Source organism: Falco peregrinus, chromosome 7 (assembly GCF_023634155.1).
Source record: "Falco peregrinus isolate bFalPer1 chromosome 7, bFalPer1.pri, whole genome shotgun sequence".
NCBI classification, from domain to species: domain Eukaryota; kingdom Metazoa; phylum Chordata; class Aves; order Falconiformes; family Falconidae; genus Falco; species Falco peregrinus.
In genome coordinates, this window is record NC_073727.1 from 9,879,110 (window position 1) to 9,903,670 (window position 24,561).

The 24,561-nt window shown below is 37.9% G+C and overlaps 2 protein-coding genes across 3 annotated transcripts in view; one reads left to right on the plus strand and one right to left on the minus strand.

Moving 5' to 3' along the window:
• Positions 1–20,265, plus strand: part of TARBP1 (TAR (HIV-1) RNA binding protein 1) — a 40,951-nt gene extending 20,686 nt beyond the window's left edge. The window contains exons 15-30 of the mRNA XM_055809700.1: positions 1,479–1,672; positions 2,387–2,639; positions 2,723–2,911; positions 6,176–6,375; positions 6,516–6,587; positions 7,740–7,860; positions 9,170–9,280; positions 9,818–9,967; positions 11,857–11,943; positions 12,842–13,038; positions 14,115–14,196; positions 15,567–15,738; positions 15,985–16,176; positions 17,160–17,284; positions 18,422–18,558; positions 19,881–20,265. Coding sequence (XP_055665675.1) covers positions 1,479–1,672; positions 2,387–2,639; positions 2,723–2,911; positions 6,176–6,375; positions 6,516–6,587; positions 7,740–7,860; positions 9,170–9,280; positions 9,818–9,967; positions 11,857–11,943; positions 12,842–13,038; positions 14,115–14,196; positions 15,567–15,738; positions 15,985–16,176; positions 17,160–17,284; positions 18,422–18,558; positions 19,881–20,046 — 2,448 coding nt within the window. The 3' untranslated portion in view covers positions 20,047–20,265. The remainder of the gene's footprint in view (positions 1–1,478; positions 1,673–2,386; positions 2,640–2,722; positions 2,912–6,175; positions 6,376–6,515; positions 6,588–7,739; positions 7,861–9,169; positions 9,281–9,817; positions 9,968–11,856; positions 11,944–12,841; positions 13,039–14,114; positions 14,197–15,566; positions 15,739–15,984; positions 16,177–17,159; positions 17,285–18,421; positions 18,559–19,880) is intronic.
• Positions 20,266–20,983: 718 nt separating this feature from the next.
• Positions 20,984–23,306, minus strand: LOC101911873 (cytochrome c oxidase assembly factor 6 homolog). 2 transcript variants are annotated; one of them, XM_005239152.4, is made up of 3 exons: positions 23,248–23,306; positions 22,560–22,716; positions 20,984–21,376 (listed from the first exon to the last, which is right to left on the minus strand). In XM_005239152.4, exons 2-3 carry the CDS (start codon positions 22,701–22,703, stop codon positions 21,281–21,283), a joined length of 240 nt encoding a protein of 79 aa, XP_005239209.1. In that variant the 5' UTR covers positions 22,704–22,716; positions 23,248–23,306; the 3' UTR covers positions 20,984–21,280. The 2 variants fall into 2 exon arrangements, with proteins under 2 accessions (XP_005239209.1, XP_055665677.1); XM_055809702.1 differs by lacking the exon at positions 23,248–23,306 and adding an exon at positions 23,040–23,241.
• Between the last annotated feature and the right edge of the window lie 1,255 nt (positions 23,307–24,561).

The window sequence follows — 24,561 nt, forward strand, 5'->3', positions numbered from 1 at the left end:
ACTGTGTAAATAATTTCTTATAAATATATTTTATTATACATATCAATACATTATGAAATAATAAAAAGTGAGTATGTATATATATTCGCTAACACATGTGTCTATAGTTGGCAGTGTAATATTAATGTAAAATATTAGTAGCTAAGATTTTTGATACTTCTGTGTTCTTTTGTTATATTTTTTAGAAGTCTATATAGCTAAAGTAAAAGTTTAGTTGTAATAATGTTTACTCAAAACCTTTTTTCTCAAATATGAACCAATCTTACTGTGGAAGTTACTGTTAAATGAGAATGCCTTTTGTATTAATGATTTGTTAATTTTTCAAGCTGGAACATACAGAGAAAAAGAAATTCCACAACCTAGAATTGCTTTGGCTTTTTCATATAGTTATGTTCATTGTCCCATAGTTGTATGTATTAGGCTAGTATATCTGAAATAGATACGCTATCAAAAGGTAAGGAAACATTAATAACTTTTATAAAATGTGGAGATTTAAATTAAGATTTAATTTAATTTTAAATTTGTTGGGCAGTAAAGTCTGGTATTTTCTGGGTTGAATTATTGATCAAGAACAGTTAAGAACACATTAAAAGATCACAAGTATTTGATTTGCTAGGTTTACTTTTCTAAGGGAACAGAGGAAGACTTAACCAAAGGAAAAAAAATTACAAACATTATGTGAGTTACATGCTTATTCCAGTTTCAAAGTAAACATTTTCTGGGTCAAACTTAGTGTTTACTGGAGGCCTCTATCAACTTACTTTGTATTCAGTGGAATTATATTATGATGATTTCTTTAGTTGCACGTATAGTATGTCTTCAGTTTAAGAAGAAAAAAAGAAAATGCTGAGTAATTACAAATGAGAAGATCTTTTCTGTGCTCTAAACAGCTGAAGGTCACTTGAAGATATTTAAATAACATTAAGTTTTTAACACTGTTAGGGAACTGTATGCTTATTGAGTTTTTTTATTGAGACTTTTTATTTCATGCCTCCGTGGATATGTGCATTTATCACACAAAATAATCATAGTAGGTTTTGTGACCTTTTAGCCTCTTGGAGCAGTTAGCTTGTGGTATTCCAAATTTCAGCTCTCTTGTTGCATTGGGTTTCTGACTACATGGACCCGCATCTTTTTTCTAATTGCTATCCAGCAATATATATATATATGAACAAGATAGAAGTGTTCCATCATAGTCAAGCTAGGTGCTTGCACTTGATGACTAAGTGACTGTAATTTCTAAGATTTATACTTCTTTAAGTGCTTGCAGTTTGTGATTGATTGTGCTGACCCAACCAAGCAAAGCTGTATTATGCGTAGGGTAAGAAAATAAGGAAGTAGAAGGATGCAGAGTTGCTACGTTGTGATGTCTGAGATGATACAAATAGGAGGATTATCAATTGTATCAATAGGTCATTTGTATCATATTAGAAGAAATAGGTGCATGTGTTGTTCATGTGTAATTCGGTTTTATATAGGAACCGAAACTTAAAGAACAAATTAAAAAAGCAGCTAGCATGGCCTCACTTGCAGCAGTTTGTGAGATAATGGATCAGAAGCCTGAGGCACACCTTGAATCTCTGCCTTCTGTGGATGCTCTGAAGAGATTTATTTCTTTTTCTCAATTCAATGAAGTATTAAAGAAGCCATCTTACTTTGAAGAAAAAAGTAGGTACGTCTGTGCTATAGCTTCAGTAATTCTCCAGAATAAATTTAATTAGCATTGAGCAGTGATGAGCAGTGATTAAGAATGCTGGCTTCTCCTGTTCTTTTCTTTGATAACTTCTTGCCACGATAAAAATGAAGAATTCTGAACACAAACTATTCATTCAGTTGTTTTTTTGTCTTAACATTCAGGTTTTAGAACATTAAAGCAGCTATAACTGATCAGGCTAAAGGTTCTTTTTCTCAGTCCTCTAGTGCTATGAAGCCAGAGCTAGCTTTGAACATTGCATATTCTTATACCAGCTTCAATACATGCACTGCACAGAGCCATAGCATGTATGCAAGCGAGTGTAAATGGAAGTTATTTACTGTTGGGGAAGGGAAGCCCAGAGCCAGCCTGAGGGCTAAAACTCGAATACTTGGGTAACAAAAAAAGATGACCAGCTTATAGTGATGTTTCGACTGAATACTCTCCCAGATGCTTGACTAATGACTGCCTAAGCCCAGAACAGATTTTTCTGTGTTTAAAAAAAAAAAATTATTTGTAGATTTCTCTTCCATTAACTTGTCCAGTCTCCCTTGAACTTATGTAATTTTTAGTGTCTTGAAGAAGTATGGTGAGTTTGTACGGTTAAACTTCCTGGTGGAGTATTTTTCAGGTGGAGGAATTTTCAGGAAAAATTAATGAAATACATATTTAAGAATAATATTATTCTTACAGCTTATGTGAAGAAACATCTCAAGGATGGGGGAAAATTGTTGCACGCTATATTCATGACCAGTGGGTTTGCCTTCGTTTTATTTTAAATTCATACCCAAGACTGGCTCAGGAGTATGAAGAACCTTCAGAAATGTCATTATATACAGTTGAAAGGTCAAGAAAAATTCTACAGCTGGCATTAGAAGCGCTAACTATTCTTCCTTCAGACCAAATTTTACCGGTGTTTGACTGCATGAAAGTCCTTGTTCCCAAGGTAAAAGATAAAAACAACTGCACGATATTAAGTTTTGGGAGTGCTTTTTGTCAAATTTAACACTTTATTCTTTTTATTTTCAGCATCTGGATTCATCGGAATCTCTTTGCATAGAAGCATTTGATTTGGCTTGGAAAATGATATCCTCTTTGAGCAACACACAGCTAATATTTTGGTCCAATCTAAAAGCTTTTGTTCAGTTAATCTTTGATACTGAGATTCTCACTGCTGCTGCAAGTGCAAAGGGTCAAGCATATGCCAAAATAAAAGAGGTCAGTTTTAAGAGGAAGGGAACATAAATTTTATCCAAATCTAATAATGTATTTTGCTGCTTATTTTCTCTTCAGCTATTGTGAATTTTTCATTTCCAAAAAGGTACTAGTTTGAGAGTGTTAAGACAAAAAATCTGAGAATTAGATTGAGGATAAACAAATACATTGTTTGTTCTTGTAACACAGAAAATAAGTACAATTTCTTCAGTTTTTAGGCTGTTCAATATCTTTTGCATTCAGTAAAACAGATTTTTTCAGTCTTCTATTTTTACATTATGCACTTTGTCTTGAATATTTTGTTAAGGATTTGCCACCTGAACTGTCACAAACTATTAATATTCTGGAAGAATTACGCCTTTTTCTCATAGTTTAGTCTCTGTGAAAATACTTTCTTAAATGAGAAGTTAGAACTGTTCACAGCTTCCATAGGTGCTGTTGATTAAGCCAACTTTAACTGCTGCTTTAAAGGCGCTTTTTTCCTCTGAGGGTCTGGGTGTAGAAAACAAAAATCGTAGTCACCTTAGAGTTCAATTTAATACTGCACGGTAGAGCTGCCTCCACAGTTAGGAAGAGGAAAAAAAATTTTTTTACTTTTTTTTTTTTCTTCCCCCCCCCCCCCCCCCCCCCCCCCAAGATGCATGCAGTTTTCTGTACTCCAGAGTTCTTGCATATGTCACGGTGTTCTTTTTTCATTTTGAGTCACTGAAATGATGTCTAAGTGAAACTAAGTCACAAAACTAGGATGTTGGTTCATCTTAGCTTTACACACTGGGAAGTTGTTTACTATTTCTTTTCTAAATAAGCTTTCTTGGGTTTTTTGGTGTTTTTTTTTTTTTTCCCTCCGAGCATCAATTAAATGTTTGTGCACAACAGTCCCGAATGACTGTAAGACTTTTACCAGAGCAGTAATACATTACATATTAGTTGCCAGTATATATGTATGCTTAGACTTACTGTGTTACATGCTGCTTTGTGCTTGGCACAAAAATCCTGCTAGGAGGGGTTGCAGTTTTGCTTTGAAGTCATCATAAGTAGCTCCGTTCTGGTGTCATCACACTCTTAATGGTAAATAATAGGAAATGTCTCAGCTTTATTTTCAGCCCAGGTACTTCAAGATTATTTTGAATAAAACAGAGAAAAACAGATAACTTCCTAGCTATTTAAAATTGCTGTGATATTTCCAGCCTTAAGAATCTTAAAATACAGTCCCATTTATTTTCTCTTTGTTCTTTTTGAAAACTTGCTTCAGATGAATGTTACTGTAATCTATTTTAAACAGTAGATAACATTTCAGTCTTTGTTTGGACCCAAGCCAAAATAAGATAGGTATGCGAAGATGGTAAAGTCTCTCTTCAGTTCCAGGCATTGGTTAGCTTTTTCTTTTAATGTAGATCTGTAATGGATAATTGTATGCTCAGTGTTGTAGTAACTGATAAGCTGTAGTTAGCTTTTTTTATTTTTCTTTGATCTTAAATTTTAAGTACTTCAGAATTACTGTCTTACCTTCAGTCTTAGTATTTCAAGCATTATGTAAGGTGTATTTTGCTGATGTTGAGAGTCTGGAGTCTGTGTGACAGCTATCCCATTGTCTGCAGTGGGACATACCATGACAGCAGGCATCAAGGAGCTAAGGTCTCCTATAAACATAGGGGCATCTGGTTGAGCCACCTTCTGCCCCTTCATAAGAAAATGAAGATGAAGTTCCCAAGCAAGTGTCTACTTAGGTATGTTCTTATCCCAGCCCTCAGCAGTCTCTGTTGCCCTTGTGCCCTTGTGCAATGGCTATATAGGTTTAGCTAAAGAGAAGGGAAAATTCAAACTGCCTGATTTGTCACAGAAGCATAATTTTAATTTCGTCTACCTTAGTGTACTCTTTTTAATAATGGTTAGAAATGATGGAACAAAGGAGCATTTTTGAGCCAAAAAAGGGAATATTGCTGTGGTAAAATCCGGAAGGGTTTCTGCAGAGGTGCCCAGACCACTGTGTTCTTAAGCTTAATTTCTTCTGCTGCACTTTTCCTTTGTGATTATTCAGATGTTAGTTGTGCTAGATCTTACATTTCTTAAATTCCTTTTGTGTGTGCTGGACTTTTAATATGTTAATGAGACAATTGAGAAACATTCCAGAATTGAGAAAAGCGTAGTAAATGTCATGCAGCTTCCCTAGAGGTGAAACACAATAGTTCTATTTTGGAATTATTAGGGGAGTTACAATGCCTGTCTCTGCACTAAAAGAAAAGTTTAAATTCTTTGTAAAAAGACCAAATGTTTCTAGGGTGTGGGTTTTTTTTCCCCAGAAAGTGTTTCTTCAGAGTGCGTTCCAGTATTAAATTTAAGCTTTTCATGGGCTTCTTGGTGCTTTAATTCTAGCAATTCAGAACAATGTTCTCTATAAAAATGGAGTTACTGTCAAAGAACTGTCATGTTATCAAAAGTATCATTTTGGAGCGAGGAAGAGAGTAAGCTTTGTCTTGTAAGAGCTGTCACACCATCTGGAAAACCATTCTCATGGACAGCTCTAACTGATGATGTGTAAAAAGGTCTTTATAACTCCCCCGCCTATTCATTCTGAATCTCCCTGTCCTCTCCAAAATGCTTGCAATTTCTTAGAAAAAAAAATACTTTTAAACTGAAGTTTACCCTTGCACTTAGCTTAACGAAGGAGTAGGAACAGAAAATTCTGGGGCTGCTTTTCTCGTTTTCTTTTTCTCCTCCTTGGGGGAATTCTAGATAGCAGTTCCATATATCTTAAATATGCCATCCTCAAAAACAAAAAGTAAATGGTAGACATTTTTCCACTTTTCCACCAAACTTAACTATGAACTTTTAACTTCAGCATGAATGTAATCCTCATTAGACAATTAGTGATATGGCTACCTATGGAAGAATTTTTCTGTAATTTTTTTTTTTCTAAATTGGTAAGGATTAATTAAAAACACCAGGTTTGTACTTGTGAAGTAAGCCCAGGTGCATTTGTTCAAGTTACCAGGAGATTCTGTGTAAAGCATCTGGTGTTACATCTGTTTAAGCAAAGATCTGTTGTGTCTGTTGTTAACATAAGCATGTACTGGGCCAATTGTTGCCCGCTCACTTGCCCTTAAATCAGGGAACTGTAAGTAGATTGAAGACAGCATTAAACTGAGGAGAGTTAGGATGCAGAAGATCATCAGATCTGTTAAAATAGGTATCACTGCAATAATATTCCAATAATTCTAGCACTTCTGAAAACTACATTTTTAATCGTTTATTTCTTCTTCTTTTCAGATAATTTTTAAGATCATAGATATGTCTGCTACAAAGACTGGAGTCTTCAGTGTGGTCCTTAGCCACTGTTGTCGATCTTGGATTTTTCCCACTGTTGATGAGAGAAGTGCCTTGACAAATGCTTTCTTAAATGCTGGAAGTTATTGTGAACTTATCACTGAGGCTTGTGTCTTTGGAACTGTATTTAGGAGAGATCAGAGGTACTAAAAAAAATACCTTTGTGATTGTATTTGTTACAATTTTGTGTGCTTTGTTTTCTTTTAAACTTTGAGATAACTGTTGAAAGTTTTTGTATGCTATTCTGCTAATTTTGTTACTTTGCGTTCTTTCATCTGCGAAGACTTATTCAGGATGTGCATGCCTTCGTAGAAAATCTTGGAGAAAAATGTGCAGCAAATGTTGTTACTGAAAGGTAATAATTTTGAGGCTCCATCTTAAAATATTCAGTGTGAATTGTCTTCACTGTAGTTATGATTGGTGCTATAATAGGAAAGATGCTGGGTTTGAAGTCAGCTTCTTATCATAAAATATCTTGAGTTGAAAGGGACCCATAAGGAGTATATTAATAACCTTTTAAAATATTTGGTTAAAAGGAGTATACATCACATTATATTTGTAATTCAAATACAAAATGTAGAAAACTGCTAAGTATTTTCAAGAAAATGTATCCTACTTGTTAACCTGAATGGGACTGAAATAACTACTTCCTCATTGTTTCACCTCATAATACTTCTTAGGTTGCAGAGCTGATATGTACCTTACTGTAGGCAAAAAAGTTAAGAAACTCGGGCTGTAATGCAGCCAGATTGGGAGCTTGGCTTAACATTGGTTGTAGGCCTTTTAGGTTACATACTGGCGAGAGGCTCTGCCTCTAGTTTTTGAAACAGGGACATTGGATTAATTATTATTTTTTTTGTAGTTTCACTTCCACCTTTACTCAGTGGAAGAAGTTCAGAGAAACAGTTCTAACATAGTGTCTTGAGGAGTGTTAGTAGTTGATAAAACCTGAGCTTTTAAAAAAATCTACTGCCAGAGACTTCACTATTCCTGTATTTTCTCTCAAAAGCTTCTTGGTTTTCAAATGTCTGGTTGTGACAGTCTGCAGCTGTGTGATGCTTTGTTACCTGTCATTATCTACTCTTGTTAACTCTACTATTGGCATTAATTTTTCCAGATGTCCCCAAGTAACTAATAGGAATCAAGTGTTGTTTTGGACTAGAATATTTGACCAAAACTGTAAGCATAAATTAGTTGTTTAACATTACAGTTTACAGGCACAAAACTTCAAATACTTCTTACGATATAGCTGTTTCTGTTGAAAATTATTTTAAACACTAAGATTCTATTAAAGACCTATGTATAGAAGCAGGGGCAGGTTGTCTGGAACTCACTGGTTTTCTTCATCAACAATGATGAACAGCCTAAAATTCTGGTTCTGGGTATTTGCATATTTTCTTACTACAGATTATCTTGATGGCTGTATGTTCAAGAACGGTGCTTTTTTGTAATTTAGGAATTATCTTTCCCTGAACAAGTAGAGTTTACTTTAATTGATATTTTACAGTACAAATCGAGATGATCACTACGTTCGGGTTTGTGCTATTAAATTTCTGTGCTTGTTGGATGGATCAAATACCTTGCATAAGGTGTTTATGGAAGACATTTTCATCAAACTACTTGATAAGGTAAGCTTAATTTCTCTTGGTATATAAATGTCACATTAGTACAATTAAAAAATGCAAAGTATTTACAGTTGACAGGATGTATTTACAGCTGTTTGTGTAGCCTGTCTAGATTTGCCCAGTAATAGCACTTTTTTTTTTTTTTTTGTTATGAGGCTGAAGTTAATTCAGCCAAACCAAAATAGTGAAAATTGTCTTTTGGGCCTATTTCTCCCTTCTCAGTGGATTTTCTGACTTCACCAATCGTTATCCAAATTGTTCCATTAAGAATCTTCCTTTAGGCTGTATTTTGAAGCACTGCATTTCACTCTTAACAATTGCAGACTACCTTTTGAACTGAGCGCTGTTGTCTCTTTAGAAGACCTTTATAAAAAGAAGTAGTGGAGAAGATTGGAGTCTGATTTCCTTTGTATCCTGGCTGCTTATGCATTGGCAGTAAAGTCAATGATAAATTAGCAAATCACCCACGCATTCTGGTACTATAAGAACAAGAAATGGGTGGTCCTTCATTCCTGTCAAGTAAATACTGGAGGAGAATGGATAGTATTTGTGTAAGACTGATCAAGTAGGGAAAAGTAAGCTTGAAAAGTGATTTCCTTACTTGCTTACGTATGAAGATTAAACATAAGAAAATAAAGCGTATATGCATTTCAATACTAATATAGGACTTGGGTTACCAAATTATTTTCTTTATAGAAGTTAAGGAAATAGTTTTGGGTGCCATATATTTTGAAGGTCAAAAAAGTACGTAGGGAAAGAAGCTATGCAGAACATGAATTTCAAATCTTTCTAAAGCTCCATTTATCTCATTTTATTTTCATTCACATAAAACATCTTATGGCAGAATATAGATTTCTGTCTCAAAACTAGAGCTGTAGTTACAAGCTCATCTAATTGATAGCATGACTAAACCCGTCTTGTAAATGTGGACACTGAAGTAGAAATGTTGTCATTTATTAACATCTTAAGCTGTCATGTAAGAGCTAGAGTCTTCATCCTCCATTTTATGTAGTCTTATTTTAATTATTCATATACAGTAGGTGCTGTAAATTCTTCAACTTTGTGCTATTTAAAGAGTCTTTAATAGCTAACATTTTGGTAAAAATACTAACTGGAACTGTAGGTTTTTTTTCAACTTCCCAAATTTCTCATGGACCAGCTTCAAAATTTTAATCTAAGTACATTTTTTTTCCCTTACTTTCTATTTAAGGCTGATACTAGCTGTGCACTAGACGCTGCCTTCTCAAAGTGTATTTGCATGTATTCAGTTTTAAAGGAAGAATAAATAATAAACTTTTCCATTTGCTTTTAGGATGAACTGGTATCCAGATCTAGAACACGCTATTATGCAAACTCTTTACAACATAGAATTAAAAACCGGGTATGGCAGACACTCTTAGTTCTTCTTCCAAAGCTTGACCAGGTATTACTCTTCACTATGAATTTTTAAGTAAATACCTACTTTCAAGAATAATTTGATGTCATGCAAACTGCATATGTTAAATTACAGCAGGGTATAAAAGCATGTAATCTCTGTGGCTGCTGTAAAATTTTTGTGTGGTTTCATTCTCTCCGTCTGAAATCATGGATTTATGACCCATTTCTAGAGGTCACTGAAAACTGGGTCTTGAATTTGTGAGTTGTAGGAGACTAGATCGTTCCTGTTAAAGCTAGCTAGAGCTCTGTACTGACAATCTGATTTAAAACTTTTCATTTAGTAAAAATGTGTCTGCTTTATGAACACTCAGGAAATTGAGAAATTGTAGTTTCATTTAATGCTCCTTCATAATAAAATGTTGAAGAAGTGTAATAAAGAAGTTAGATGGTTCTACGATGCTCTCATTAGAGTATTAAAACTATCTTAATACTACGATAAAGCTGAGAATTTTATTTAGCATTTTTTTCTTCATGGAAATAACTAACATATGCATTAAATGATTATCTGATTTTGTTTTCTCAGAATTTTTTGTGTGGAGCCCTTGACAAAGTGTTTCAGGCTGGATTTGGTAATAATCAGGCATCTGTGAAATACTTCATAGAATGGATTGTTATCTTGAGTCTACATAAATACCCCCAATTCCTTAATAAATTCTGGGATTGCTTTTGCTATGTAAGTAAGAAATTTGGCATTCACTCGAAGAATAATTTGAACAAAAAGGGTACAGTTTGTCTTCACATACCTTATTTTCTGTGTATTCCAGTTTTTCTTTAGAAGCAGTGGGTTGTTGAGCAGATCAAATTAACTTGGTAGTCAGTCTAACTATAGCCTTAGACATTTAGAAATTTGTGATATAGAAGTAGCTGAAGACAAGCAAATACTTTCACTGGAGAGATTTCCTTTTATAATGTACCACTCTGGACAGAGTAGAGCTGCCATAGTGAGTCAGCGTACTCCTTGGCAGTTGCCAGGATAAGACCCATCAGGAACACATGGATGTCCTAGAGTCTGAGTTTGTGAAGATACTGCACAGTCACTTGTGGTTTCCCCACCCAGCTTTTGTTTTCTACATCTTGTGTTGTCAGTGGGAACATGACTTGCATAACACATACTCAGTTTGCAGCTTTTAATATGGACTTCTCTCGCAAACTGGAGTTTTGGAATTATAGTACCCAAAAGTCGTGAAAGGGTTGACTGAGGAGAACTGACTTACTGGCATTTCACTTTTATGTCTTGGATTCTTCTCTAAGTAATTACCTGTAAGAGTTGGCCTATAGAAATAGCAATAGTCCTATATTTTAATGTCCTTGAATTTGTAGCATTGTATATGTGGGCTGAGTAGAAAATGTATGTGCTTGCATCTCCTCCATTGTATAGGAAGACATTACTTGCAGTGGTGCCTCTGCTGAAGGTCACCACTTGTAATAATTAAATGTAGGTATCTTCTTTTTCATTAAATAGCCTAGTTGCTACTGTAGGTTTTTTAAAAGCCAAACGGTAGGATAAGAATTAAAATTAAATTTCAGAAAATGGGAAAACTGTATATATACGGGGTTTTTTGCCCAAAACCAGGCAGTTTTTTAATATGGCTGTGAGACTATTTTGCTTACTAGCGATGTGTGCTGTGGTTTTGGGGGTTTTTGTTTGTTCTTGTTTCAGGATTTTTTGTGGGGTGTTTTTTTTCTGCACAGGGCAAAAATTTCACTTGCAGTTTAGAGTTTATGCTTTTTGGGTTTTTAAGTGTATAAAGATGCCTTGTCATGCCTATTTGAGCTGATGAAAAGTGCTGTAAGGGGTGTGTAACCTTTTCCTATTTCTGAGTTCCTTCTAAGAGCTCAGGCAGCTGGAACTGCTATCATCTTAGCGGATGGTAATCTTTTGGGTCAAAGTGATCTCATGCTGATAACAAATGTACCGAATCACAGGGGGCCCATTTAAACAAACAGAGCAAACAGAAAACATGTCAGTTTATGAAAAAGGAATACAGATTGTATTTTCAGAGGCTATCCTGGAAAACGGTAACTCTGAAAAGGATTTTCAGGATCATATTGAAAAATAAGCTGAAGTTGAGCACCCAGTGCAGTGCTGTGACAAAATGGGTGAATAGGAGCCATATCTGTAAACAGAAGTGGTGAACAGAAGTTGGAAATGCATTTTTTCAGTATAGAGTGTGGGGGAGGTTGATGCTAGGCTATTCATTCTGTGTTCAATACCTGTCTGTGTGATGCCATGGAAAAGCATAAACACTGAAAACAATCCCCAGGCTTTTTATTTGGTTAGGGTTTTTCAAGGGTAGGGGGAAATACAGTGAATTTGAGTTGAATTTTAGCTCATTTACACTGCTGTATACTTCATTCTTACAGATGTGCTAGTAAAAAGCAATTAACGTGTTAGAAAAAGTGAAATCTTAACAGTATGAACTTTGCATTTTTGTCAGTTTTGCTGTGGAAACGCATAGGTTTTTTAAACAACGTTGATACTGCATCTGCAGAACATGCTGTAAAAACTTCTAGGGTATGAAAACGTTTTATATATGCATATTTCTTGTTCTTTTGCTTTAGGATGAAGAAAAGCTTAAAACAAGTGTCTGCACATTTTTATCGGTGTTATCCCACTTTGACATTGTTCTTCAGAATACCTCAGAGAAAGTAAGTTTGACTAAAAGTGTTCATTTATTCAGTTGTACTGTATATGGAGTTACAAAATAAAAACAGTTTTTGTAGTCTGTTTTCAGAACCTTTTTAATACCTACTTCCTATTGTAAGGTGTCCTTTGATATGGAAAGTACTAACTCTTCCTGTCACCTTTTCAGTGTATTTGGCTTATGAAAATCAGTTAAATGGCAGGTGTTCTGGATACATAGGGTCTGATTTGCTGTGAGTTTTACTAGAGTAGCCACTCCAGTTGTAACTGAACGTGTGGATGCATGTGGGTTTGTTTTTCTTGCTGCTGCTGTTTAATCTGCATGAGATTGGCCAGAGATAACCTCAGAAGGAGGTGACCTTTCTATTAGAGGAACAACACCTGAACCAATGTGGAGTTCTTTGGCAGTAGCTAGTTGATACTACATTTAGAAGTCTTTATTTCAAATTTTCAACTTTTTTATTGAAGTTTAAAATGTGAGTATGAAATAGTTGTTACATTAGATCAACTACTTAACATCTGCAGCAATCCAGGCATTTCTGTTACTTTTTTGGTGTTCGCATACATTTGCAATATCAGCTTTCTAAGTGCTAGAAAATCAGGAGTAAATAGAGGTTTCTGTGTATGCAGAATAATATTTTTTTTTAAAGTAAATTGATACATTTTCAAAACACAAGTGGGACTGTAAGTCTGTGCCCTAGCAGGAGGGAGGGAGGGAAGGAAATCATGACCGTTTTCTGAAGCCTGTGTTGGCACATTTATGTAATGTTAAAGCTTTGGACTTTGTGAAAGGCTGTTATTTGAGGAAGCCGGTTTCTTGGGGCACTCTTACTTCTCTACTTCTGAGTGGTACATTAAGACTTAACATAAATGAAAGAAACTTCTTTATCTTTGGTTTTTTAGAAGCCAGCTTTGAAGAAAGCCCTCATAGTTGTTCTACAGTGGTGTTTCAACCATAATTTCAGTGTTCGACTTTATGCATTAATTGCCCTTAAAAAAATCTGGGGCATGTGCAGAATGTTGCATGTGGAAGAATTTGATGCTCTGACACCAGTTATTGAATCTAGCCTTCAACAAGTGGAAAACATGCATGGCACAGGGTGAGTAAAATTCTTCTGACTTCCAGCGTAACATTATTCTTCTGAGCCATTTGCAGCAAGTTTAATTTTCTAAAACAGCACTTGGTGATTTCTATGGGGATTTGGAGGGGCTGGGGCTGTGTTTTTAATGGTTTAAAAAGAAACCAAAACTTGGAAATTGAAATCTAATTATCAGCAAAGAAAATGAGGCTGTAATACTACACAATTTATCACTTCAAGTACAAGAGGGAAAACTCAAGGCGTGTTTCAACAGTGTTTGTAATTTAGAGGTGGGATAAAAAAAGACAGTCAGGAGTGCTTAATGTTCTTCCCTGATGGGTTTTGAAGCGATAAAATATATTATTCCAAACTTCCTAATACAAGTAAATTCTCAAATATAAAAATCCGAAATGTTTTCGGTGTTAATATTTGAAAAACCTTCTGTGGGACAAAAACGGATGGGAAAAGAAATTTGGGGTGATGATTAAAATGACCTTTAGATTACTGAATTTTGTACTATCTGTGTATCAGCCCTATTTTTAGGTGTTAATTAAAATTATTTAGAATTTCTGACTGTTTTCAGAGTAACTGGCAGTCTTTTCTTCTTTTTTGAGAACATCAGTATTCATTTCCCTAATCAATGTCACTGTTCCATCCAAGTTGGCATGTCAAGACATGGGATAGAACAAAGCAGCAGAGGGAAGAGTCTGCTTTCATTTTTTTGACAGCTAAAAGTTGTCACTTAACTATAGACTAATATTCAGTTTCCTTCAGAGGCCTAGATGGGATACTTTTTCTTACCAAACTTGCTTCTTTTCACAGTAGATTATGGGCCTTTCTTGAAGCATAAATAAAACTTATTTCCTAAATGCTGTAGTATTGGGTTTTTTTGCTTGGGGTTGTTTTTTGCTGTTTTTTTTGCTTTTGTTCTTTTTGTGGTGGTTTCTTTTTTTGTAAAATTGGGTTCTTAAAGTGTTTTCTTTCCTGTACAGTGTATAGTAAATACAGTCAGCTTGCCTTGTTCCTATTCAACAATTAAAATAAAGTCCAGTATGTTGGCTTTTTTGCGCATCTTGCATTACTTTCTGCAATTGCAGGAATGCTAGAAGGAACTGGCAGCGAATCCAAGATCACTTCTTCTTTGCAACATTTCATCCACTGGAGGATTATAGTCTAGAGGCAAGTCTTGAGACTATTGCTGATCATTGTATATGTGTAGTTTTGCAACTATATTTTTATCTTTTTTTGTATGTTCTAATGTAGCATGAATAATGACCAACTATTATTCATTTAAAACTCTGAAAAATTACTTCGCCTAAATCGGGATGGATTTTAGACTAAGACTTCAGCTTAATTCTCTTAATTAATATTGTGTTAAAAACCTACATCAGTTAAGAAGAGGTATGTGTGATGAATGTGCCCATCTGTGTGAGAGTTAATCAGGTTTTGTATTTGTGGCTGGAAAAGGTACTTCTAATAACTGAAGAGCATCTACTTAATGACATCTTGTTTGTTAGGATTTTTGAGGCATGTGTTCTTAGAAGTAACTTGAGGTTGCTTAACAAAATAGCTCTTTGATGTGACCAGGATGCCAGCATATAACTTCTAGAGCATCTTTCGTAGCTATCCTTTTTACTGTAGCTTAAATAGCTGACAGCTGAATAAAGCTGAGGGAAGGTAGGCAAATCAGGGTGCAGTTAAGAAGAGAGAGAGGAACTAAGCTGAAGATACAAGATAAACACGAATGTGAAAAGGGTTACATGTATCCTTGTGCAAACAGTGCCATCTTTCAGAGAAGGGATTTGTTGTTGTAAGTGGTGTTCTGTGAAATACTGTTGTGAACACTTAAATATGCTAGATACGACTTAGCAGAATTTGTAAGTGAAAATCCTGAACAAGAAAAAATACAACAAAACAAGGCTAATAGTAGTTAGATATTTAAATATATTCTGAGTGCATCTTCACTTTCATCTTGAGGGTGCACTGGGATAAACAAAATGCATGGGTTTAAAACTCTTCATCTTATTCAGCCTTTCCCTTGGGGTGTGTTTATTCCTCCTTGATAAATTGTGGTTAGCTGTATGGGTAGTGCTGCGTTGGGTTTTACCACTAGATTATAATGCTTTTTGACTATTATCCCTTTTGATGTTAAAACAATCCACATTCTTTACTAGAAGTTTATAAGAGCATCTGAAAACTCTTTAGTGTTACATGTAAAATGTTTTCATAAGACTGCTGTGCTGAGAATTAGCATAAAGCATAGCATTAATTCTTTGTTATTCCAGAATTTCAGAACAGTAATCAATGCAGATCCTTAAGAAAGGTCTAATCAGAGAAAGAGACTAGATTTGCGCAAGTTTGGGATAGCACCATATGTAAAGTGATGAATATTGAGAGATATATTAGTAAGTTATATCAAGTACCAAGAAAAATCAGTATTATAATCATAGAATGCTGGATAAGACGTGTGATAAAATTGCCAGAGATTAATTTATTCTGTTTTGCTTGCTTTAGTGGTGCTCTGCTAATAACACTGTGTTACATTGCAGACAATATTTTACACTCTTCCCCGCCTCTCAGAACTTGCTGAAGATGAATGGATCTCACTCTCTAAATTTGACAGATTCACTGATGTTCCTTTGCCAGTAGCATTTCAGTGGTATCATTCTCGAACAGAACTTCGTGATCTGAAACCAAGTGACTGGTCTCAGCAGGACATGGGTAAAATAGAGCAAATCTGTATTAAATATAATTATTTGTATGTAGTAGCTATAAACACAGATCAGATGAAATACAGATGTGTTTCAGCTGAAGTAGGCTTGTATCTATGTGAGCAGAGTATATACCATAAAATGACAGTAGATGACTAAAGGTGTCTACAGTATTACTATTTAGACAGTCTTCTTTACTGAAGCAGCAGTTTCACTACTACTTGCATATCTATATGACTGCTACTTGTTTTTATAGGTTCAAATTCAGCTGAAACAGATAGCCAGACAGAATGGACTGATGTTCAGAAAAAGATTATACCCTGGAAAAACAGTACTCCTAGTTTAGACCTGGAAATGGTATTTCAGGATCGTGCTGCTAAACTTGGTAAATCAAACAGCAGACTGATTGTGGTAGCTTCACTTATCGATAAACCTACCAATTTAGGAGGTAAGTTTGATTACACATTTTCAAACTTCTATTTTAGACCTTAGAGCCCACGTGGATAATAGGAACAAATTTAATCTACGTTGATAATTACAGAATTATTTAAGTACTACCCAGAGAAATAGATCATTGTCCTTAAAAAACTAGTAACCAAGAGAAATACAACCTGCTTGGGAAGGGGTCTTCTGTAGTTACATTTTAAGGGGTGGGGTGGAGGGAGTGCTTACATGTAGCATGCTTTAATTAAATAGAACTTCACCATAAATCGTGCTCAGTTTCTTACTGTTATTATATTCTTTGTTACAGTCAAGTTTTTAAATGTATATAGAGTTGAAGGAAGTAATTCGCTTTTTCATGTTTTTCTATAATAATTAAAGAAAATCTTTTAGACATGCTAGTTTCTCATGACTGTTGGATGGGAAAACACCTGTTCCTGATTAAGTACTCCTTCACAATATTGTGAAAGCCGTGATATAATAAATCCTGCAAATAATTTCTTGCATTGTGCTTGCTGTTGTCGACAGTTTAAATAACTGCAATGAGACTGTTAATGAAAAATAAGCCCACAGGCATTACAGTGCTGCCTGCATTGTAATGCCATAACGTGACATTCTCTCAAGCCTTTCATTTAACAGGTACTAGATTTTGAGCTTAAGCATGTGTGTAAGTTTGTGTCCATCCATCCCTGCTGAGGCTTGGACACTTACATAATTTACTTTGTGTAATTGGTATTGCAGAAGCATGTTGTCAGACATAGTGCTTTTCTAATTTTTATCTTTCTGCTAAGTTTCAAAACTTTTTTTCTGGTAAGTTGCATGGAACAAGGTGTGGTTTGGAAAGATCTAAGAAGCACCTGAAACTGATTAAAATAGAAGACTAAAGTAACCATTTCTCTTTCAGATTCTTTGTCCTTTTTCACGTGCTAAAATATTCTGGCTTGGTATTTATTTTCTACAGAAAAATCACTTTAATTATTCTGTTCGTAGGTTTATGTCGTACAAGTGAAATATTTGGTGCATCTGCACTAGTCGTTGGCAGTCTTCATTATATACAGGATAAGCAGTTTCAGCATCTTAGCGTTTCTGCAGAGCAGTGGCTCCCCCTTGTTGAGGTGAATGGAAATATTTTAATAGCTAAAAACTGTACTGTACAGTTCATCAGATGTTGAATCTTATTTGTGTATCTTGCAAAAATGAATTTCTCATTTAATAGAAGCTCTGGCTGTTACCTCTGAGACTTAATCTTGACTATTTTTGGTAAAAATTTTAAGTCGAGCTCAAAGAAGAATTTTAAAAATACTTATTGCTTTGATAAACTGATTATGTGAGCTGTCATTGTTACATCTTACTCTGTTTTTTAGTGGTGTATTGGAATTTAATGTTTATTTATAAAAATGGAACAACGCTTCATTTATCTTACTTGGTCCATTGTTTTTGGTAACTTCATGGGGATAATCTTCGAGTTTGCTTGAAGCTAAGTTGTGGCAAGCTTTTAGAACCTGTTATCTAGCTTATACAAATGAGTTTCCACCTATATATTTAGTATTTGGTAGAAAATGTTTGTGATATTTTATAATAATCAGCTTTTCAAGATCAGCTTTAAATCATCTGAAAAATTCAGTGCAAACTTTTCATTTTTTCCCCCAGTGTTTGTTTTCAGCCTATTGAGAGTCTTCTTTAGAACAAGATAGCTGTAGTGTGTTTTGCCTAAAACAGAGTGCTGATGGACAAGTTGTCGTGCCTTAGTACAGAAGCGTACTGATAATATACCTGCTGTTGCATGAAGAAATTGGCATTTAATACAAATAAGCAGTTTAGAGAGCAGGATAAAGACAACTAAGGTTCTTCACCGCAAGCTATCGCAAGTTCTAATGCAGGCATGTAAGGCAGCTCAGCTTCAATACTGGCTGTTGTTTGGGAAGAAATTCCAGGTTAAATAACAACTATGCACCTTGTCCCTATGCAAGAGTGATTCTTTTACATTCAGCTGTAAGGCTTGTAGCTGTCAGAAGCACAGAAAAGCCTTTGTTCATTGTGTTCGTGGAGTACATTTTTTGTGGCATTACTTGGCTTTTTGTGCTGTCGCTGGAGATTTTAAAATGTTAAGCTATGCATATGGACAGAGTCTTTGGGGATAAAAGTAACTTAGCTTAAACTGTCCAAGTAAATTGATTTTTACAGGAACTTCAGAAGCTTACAAATGGTGATATTTAAATATTTGTGTATTTCTCTATACTTTTGATGGACAGGTGAAACCATCTCAGCTTGTTGATTATTTGCAGCAGAAAAAAACAGAAGGCTACACTATTATTGGTGTGGAGCAGACAGCTAAAAGTTTTGATCTTACAGAATACTGCTTCCCAGAGAAGTCACTATTATTGCTGGGGTAAGAACATACACTTTCTTTATAAATCTACCTCTTGCAGTCCATCTTTCTAGTAGTCAGTCTGGTCATATGAAAACCAAGTGACACTCGTAAAGGTGGATTTGGAACAGGAGGCAATTATGGAAATGGCAGAGCTCAGCTTTTTGTGTGCTGACAAGTGGGAGGTATTGATAAGTACTCCTGGACTTCTCCTCATACTTTACCTATCCATACAGTGTAACTCTCTTTTTTTTTTTTTTTTTAATGGGTGGAGCTAGCAACAGCACGGATTAGTTTTCCAGGTTAGTAATATGGGGCCCTGTATGTGTAGGCTGCTGTGAGCGCAGCAAGGATGGCTGCCTCTTTGCCCTGCTTAACTTCATGAGGAGGACTGGAGCAGAGTGGGAGCATGCAGAGCTGGGGGTGCTTCAAAAATTAAGGATGAGGCACAGGATGAAGTACAAGCAGCAGCTGGGATGACTGCAGAGACAAGTAATGATCAGTTCCTATAAGCAGGCAAGCCTCAGGTGTGACAAAGGGGGAAGCTACTTCAAGAAATCTAGAGGAAAGTGCCCACGCGTCAGAAAAGCTGCTGGAATTGTAGGGCCGCTGAGTGAGAACAGGAGCAAGGGCCTACCCATCCTTTTAGGATGAAGCAGGCAGAAATACCTTTTTCAAACCTTTTTATATGTAGCTTGTCTTCAGAATGTAATTCTTACAATGCCTTTGCTATCTTCTAATTAAAAACATAGTTTTAATTACCGGTAACTTTTGATATCTTCTGGTGTGCTCATTCTGAAGAGGTGCCACATTGCAATTCATGGCTGTGATCAGTCTTGACATTCCCTCATACTAAGAACTCAGTGAACATGAAGTGGGCAGTTAAGCTTCCCTGCTGTGCCAGCAGCGTCATGCCCTCATCATTTCATCTCTAGCTGTTCGTTTCTTTGTATAATGTGTAGTTTCAAAGCAACGGCAGACAGGAAGTGCTTACGTTGAGTGTTCAGCTATTGCTGGACCAGTGAACTAAAGCTAAGTGTTCTACCAGTTTTCCTACATCAAAGCTTAGTCCAGGTCTGGTGTGTTTTCTTTGTATCTGTAATGTATTAGTGTTTAAAAACCAAACAACAAAACCCAAAAACGAAACAAAAAACCTACACCCACCCACCACCCCCCCCCCAAAAAAAAACCCCAGACCAAAACATTTGTCCTCATCAGTTATATTGAGGGCAGATGCATCATTTGTCAAATAGTGTTTGGATGCTATTGTGACTCTTGCATCTCCTGCTTTCTGGAACACCTGTCTCTTTTCAGATAAAAAGTTACTGTTTCTTCTTTACTAGAAATGAACACGAAGGAATCCCAGCAAACCTGATTCACCACCTGGATGTCTGTGTGGAAATTCCTCAGCAGGGTATTATTCGATCACTCAATGTCCATGTAAGTGGAGCTCTGCTGATTTGGGAGTACACAAGGCAACAAGTGATCAAGCAAAAACAACAAAAATAACTGCCAAGAGTTTTGTGCCTTATAGTACAGCTGGGTGACTTCCTATGGTGCTACAACATGAAATTCTGAAGAGATGACATACAAACTCAGGGTGAATGAGGATTCTTAAGTTTTGCATGTTTTGTTCTCTGTGGTGTTCAGACTGACTTTTAAATGCCTTAATACTTTACCTCCTTAAATAAAACTGTTGCATTGGAAATAAATACTATTTATATTGCATGTGGTGTGTGTGATTTTTCTACTATTAGAATATCAGCATAGGACTGTGAACAATCCCAAATCAAAATGCAAGATTTTTACTGCAGTTACTTCAGTTGCGATGACCATGCTTGAAATTTAAGTGGTGCCTTTCTATAACCACAATCAAAACTTATTATAGCCAAAGTATCTAATCCCTCCAGTGTCTATGTATACTAGATTATGTAATTTTTGCAAGATAACTCAATTACATTAAATGCTGCCCCTTGTTTAAATGCCTTCCACAGTGAAGTTTGCAAATTCTGCTGTAAACAGTCTGTCTGTATCGTTAAGTGGAATTGCAGCAGTAAGGTCATCAAAACCACTCAATTATACAAAAGGACCTAATGTGAGAATCATCATAAATAACTGCCATAATTCTAGCAGAGATACTGATTGAAAACTGTTATTGCTACTGTAAAAATTCCTGTTGCTTATAAAAAATGAGCATACTCAAAATAGGTAAATCGCATCATATGCTCAGGATGCATTAGGTCTTCTAATGGTTGCTGTTTTATAAACTGATGTCAGGCTTAAACTGTATTTTAAAATAATTTTAAATACTAGGTAAATGAGAAATACAAATTACATTATACTACCACTTCCTTTTGTCAAGGAGGGGAAGTTAGAATGAACTTTTTTTTTACAGAAAAGCAGGTTTACTTACTGAAAAACATCTTACTGTTCTCTTTTGAATATGTACATTGCACTTTAATCATTTATTCCTGTGAAACAGTTTGGCTAATGATACATTCAAAACCTTAGATTTGTGAACAGCCCTGCACTGTATTTCTTTGACTTATACTCTTGAAAAAGGTGTCCATGACCATCTTTTTTTTTTCAGCAGACATGAGACCTTGCAACAAGAACAGCAGCAGCCTGCATTTCAGGGAGACAGTCAGGATCTCAGTTCTTGAGCCCAAGCAGCTTCTGTTGCTTTCTCATGCTTTTTCCTTCTGTAGTTACTCTTGTGAGATGTATTCTGAAAGCAGAGTACCTATGACTTTCCAGCAGCTTCTGGAGGATGATACCCTTCTGTTTCAAGCTTTCTTTTATATTTTAAAAAGTCTCTTCTTTTGTCAAAATACTTAACCTGTTTAAAAAGAGAAAAGATGCTCAGAAGATTTTAGCAGAGGAAAGGGCTTTGTGCATCATAGGAAGACTAAGGAATAAACAGTCTTTGATACTAAACTTAAGGAGTATTTTAACTCAATACACTACCAGTTGAAGAGTGTGTTGCTCTGTTGAAGTAGAAGACTAAAGTGGACTGTTTTGTGGGGGTTTTTTTCCCATTCTGAAAGTGAACTTCTATTTCCTGTCATAACTATTCCATTACTTCCATGAACATTAATAAAAGCAGTCTATTGGTTTGTTATTTTCACTGCTACAAACAATATTTCTAATGCAAAGATAAGTCCAGCAGCTTTTCTGTGGTATCACAGACTGTAACCTCTGAATTCACTACCACTGATGCGCGTAGCACCAAAGCACTGCTGTTGGAAACAATCATCACTACAGACGAAATAACAGCAGAACTGCAGTGTTCAAAATACAGCAACCGTGAATGTACTTGTTTTTAACTGACTTCAGTCTACTCGCTCAAATAGGAACTGTTCAGCCCCTCAGGAACTCCTGTTATTAAAGTGCAATGCCTGTTAGAAAAGTTAAGAATTACAGCTTGAGGTCAGGAAACCAAGAACATGAATGAGATACATGTAAGCAGATGGTTTGCTGTGAAATTATACTGCCTGAAGGAGGGTAATAGAGCCAGTCCTAAGCTGCCATGCAACTGCAAGCCCTGCATGCCTCCCTTCTGTATTAGCCTTTCTTCTTTAGTTACAATTATTTCTGTGCACTTCTAAAGCTTCTAAGTATTTTTCAGATTTTTTTTTTTTAATTAATTAAACAATAAGCCTGTATGCTTGTATAGTTGTGTATTTATCTGAAAGTTTCAGGTCATGTTGTCCTTTCCCTCTATACTATATACTATTCATAGTTCTTGGGCCAGTCGGTGTCCACCGAGGAGTTTCACTTTCCCAGCCAGACCAAAAGTGTGCAAACCAAGTTACATTTGACAAGGGTGTACTGTTATCTATGACAGAGCATAAGACTACAAGTATTCTGCAATCCAAGAAACTGAAGTTGCTGTCATTAACAAGGCAAATGTAGTTACTTGTCAATGCCGTTACTAACGTGCAAAGAAACGCTCTGTTCATTTAGTAGGAGCTTTAGGAGGCTGAGTGCAGGAGGACACGCGCAGAGCGGCGGCTGCTCACCCACTGCTGCGGGCACCGGGACTCGAAGGACAGCCGCAGCTTCTCACACTTGCTGGCATCGTCTGCGTGCCTATCCAAGCACTGCCAGAACTCGTCCCGGGCCCCCCAGCAGGCCTTCCTCTCCTCCATCGTTGGCGCCGACATCTTCGCTACCGACCTGAACACAAACAGTGGTTGTCCGAGCGCGCCTCGCCCCATCCTGCTGCTGCCCCGGGCCGGCTGTGAGCTTCACCGCGCCCCGACACGGCCCTGCCTGCGCTCCCAAGGCACCGGGGGCATCACGGAACCACTGCGGTAGGAAGCTCATCAGGTCCGGCCGCTACCCCAGCCCTGCCAAGCCCAGCACTAACCCACGGCCCTCAGCACCGCATCCACGCGGGCTCTAAACACCTCCAGGGATGGCGACGGCACCACCTCCCTGGGCAGCCTGTCCCAACGCTTCACCACCCTTCCCGTGAAGAAATTTTCCCGATACCCAACCTAAACCTCCCCCGGCGCAACGTGAGGCTGTTTCCTCTCGTCCTGTCGCTCGTTATCCGGGAGAAGAGACCGACCCCCGCTGCCTACGGCCCCTGTCAGGTGGCTGCGGAAAGCGATCAGGCCTCCCCCTCGGGGAAGGGGGTGCCTGAGCGCACCGTCCGCAGCCGCGGGAGGGAAGGCCCCGGACCCCGCACGGCACCGCACTCACCCTGCCCGGCTAAGGTCGCGGCCCCGGAAGCAGTACGGCGCGGTCCCTGCTGCGCAGGCGCGGCCCGGCGGCCCCGGGTGCGATTGGTCCGCGGGCTGGTTGTCCCGCCCCGGTCGCCGTGGGGGCGGGACCGCGGGTGCTCGCCGGGGGCCGGTGCCGGCCGGGGGCAGCCCCTCAGGGGCGCCCTGCCCTGCCCTGCCCTGCCCTGCCGCGGCCTCTCGGTGGGCGGCGAGGGCCGTCCGTTTGCGGAAGGCGCGTTCAAAACCCCAGAGACAGAGGGGGTTTCGCGGCGGCCTGTGCGCAGCTGTGCCGGCCTCGCAGGGCCGCCCTGGGGAGATTTCTTGTGACAGACCCTGTCGCTGCGTCAAGCTGGTGATAAAAACAAGGAAGAAGAACGGGGTTGCCTCAGTAGAAGAAAAATTTGCCCGTAGCGAGGGCCATAAAATACTGCTAGAAGTCTGGGGGCCGGCTGCGTGGGCAGCTGGTGAGCTCAGCCTGGCAGCAGCGCCAGGCCCGAGGCCTGCAGGGCTGGTAGGCAGCATCCAGGAGCAAGCTCGGTTTCCTTATTTTATTTGGAATTTGATGGGGCTTCCCTGTGCTGGTCCCTGTAGCCAGGGAGCCGATAATCCTTCCTGTTATGCATCGGCAGCCTGGGAGCGTGGAGCAGTTTTCCAGTTTCCAAAGCTGTGGTGCATGTTTCCATAGTCACGTGCCCCAGCATTGGGAAGGGTGGTGTTTTTCCATCTGGGAAGAGGCAAACTCTGCCAGTGCTGAGCCCCTAGCAGCCCCGGGGCCGGCGGCTGGGCCGGCGGCTTCGCCAGCAGCTTGTGGCCAGCCAGCGCTCCAGGTGTGCGAGGCTGCTCGGCACTCGGTCGGGGAGCGTGTCTAGGTGTTGAACTTGAGCTGGATTTCTTCCTCATGGAGTGGTAATGGTTGTGGCTGGTGAGCCTGCTTTCCTGGCTCTCCCTGGGGGTGGCTCACTTGTCCTGGTACAAGGAAAGGTATTTCAAGGGAAAACCAAGGATTTGCACTTCTTCAACAGTGCTCCCTGTAAGCCAGCCAGATCTGGAGGGGATTTTATTCATCAAAATGCCTAACCAGCCCCTTGGAAGGGATACTTTTGTGGAGCAAAGTGAACGCGACTGCTGGTGGATACTGTACGGTATATAACACAGTCTGTGTTCTTGTCCCTGCCTGTTTGCTTAACCGCCTTCTGTTTGCCAGACTATGATAGGTAAGAGAAGTCCAGTAATTTAATTTCTAATGAAACAGGGGGTTTAATGTGAGTGGAAGTCACTATAAAAGTAGAATTTC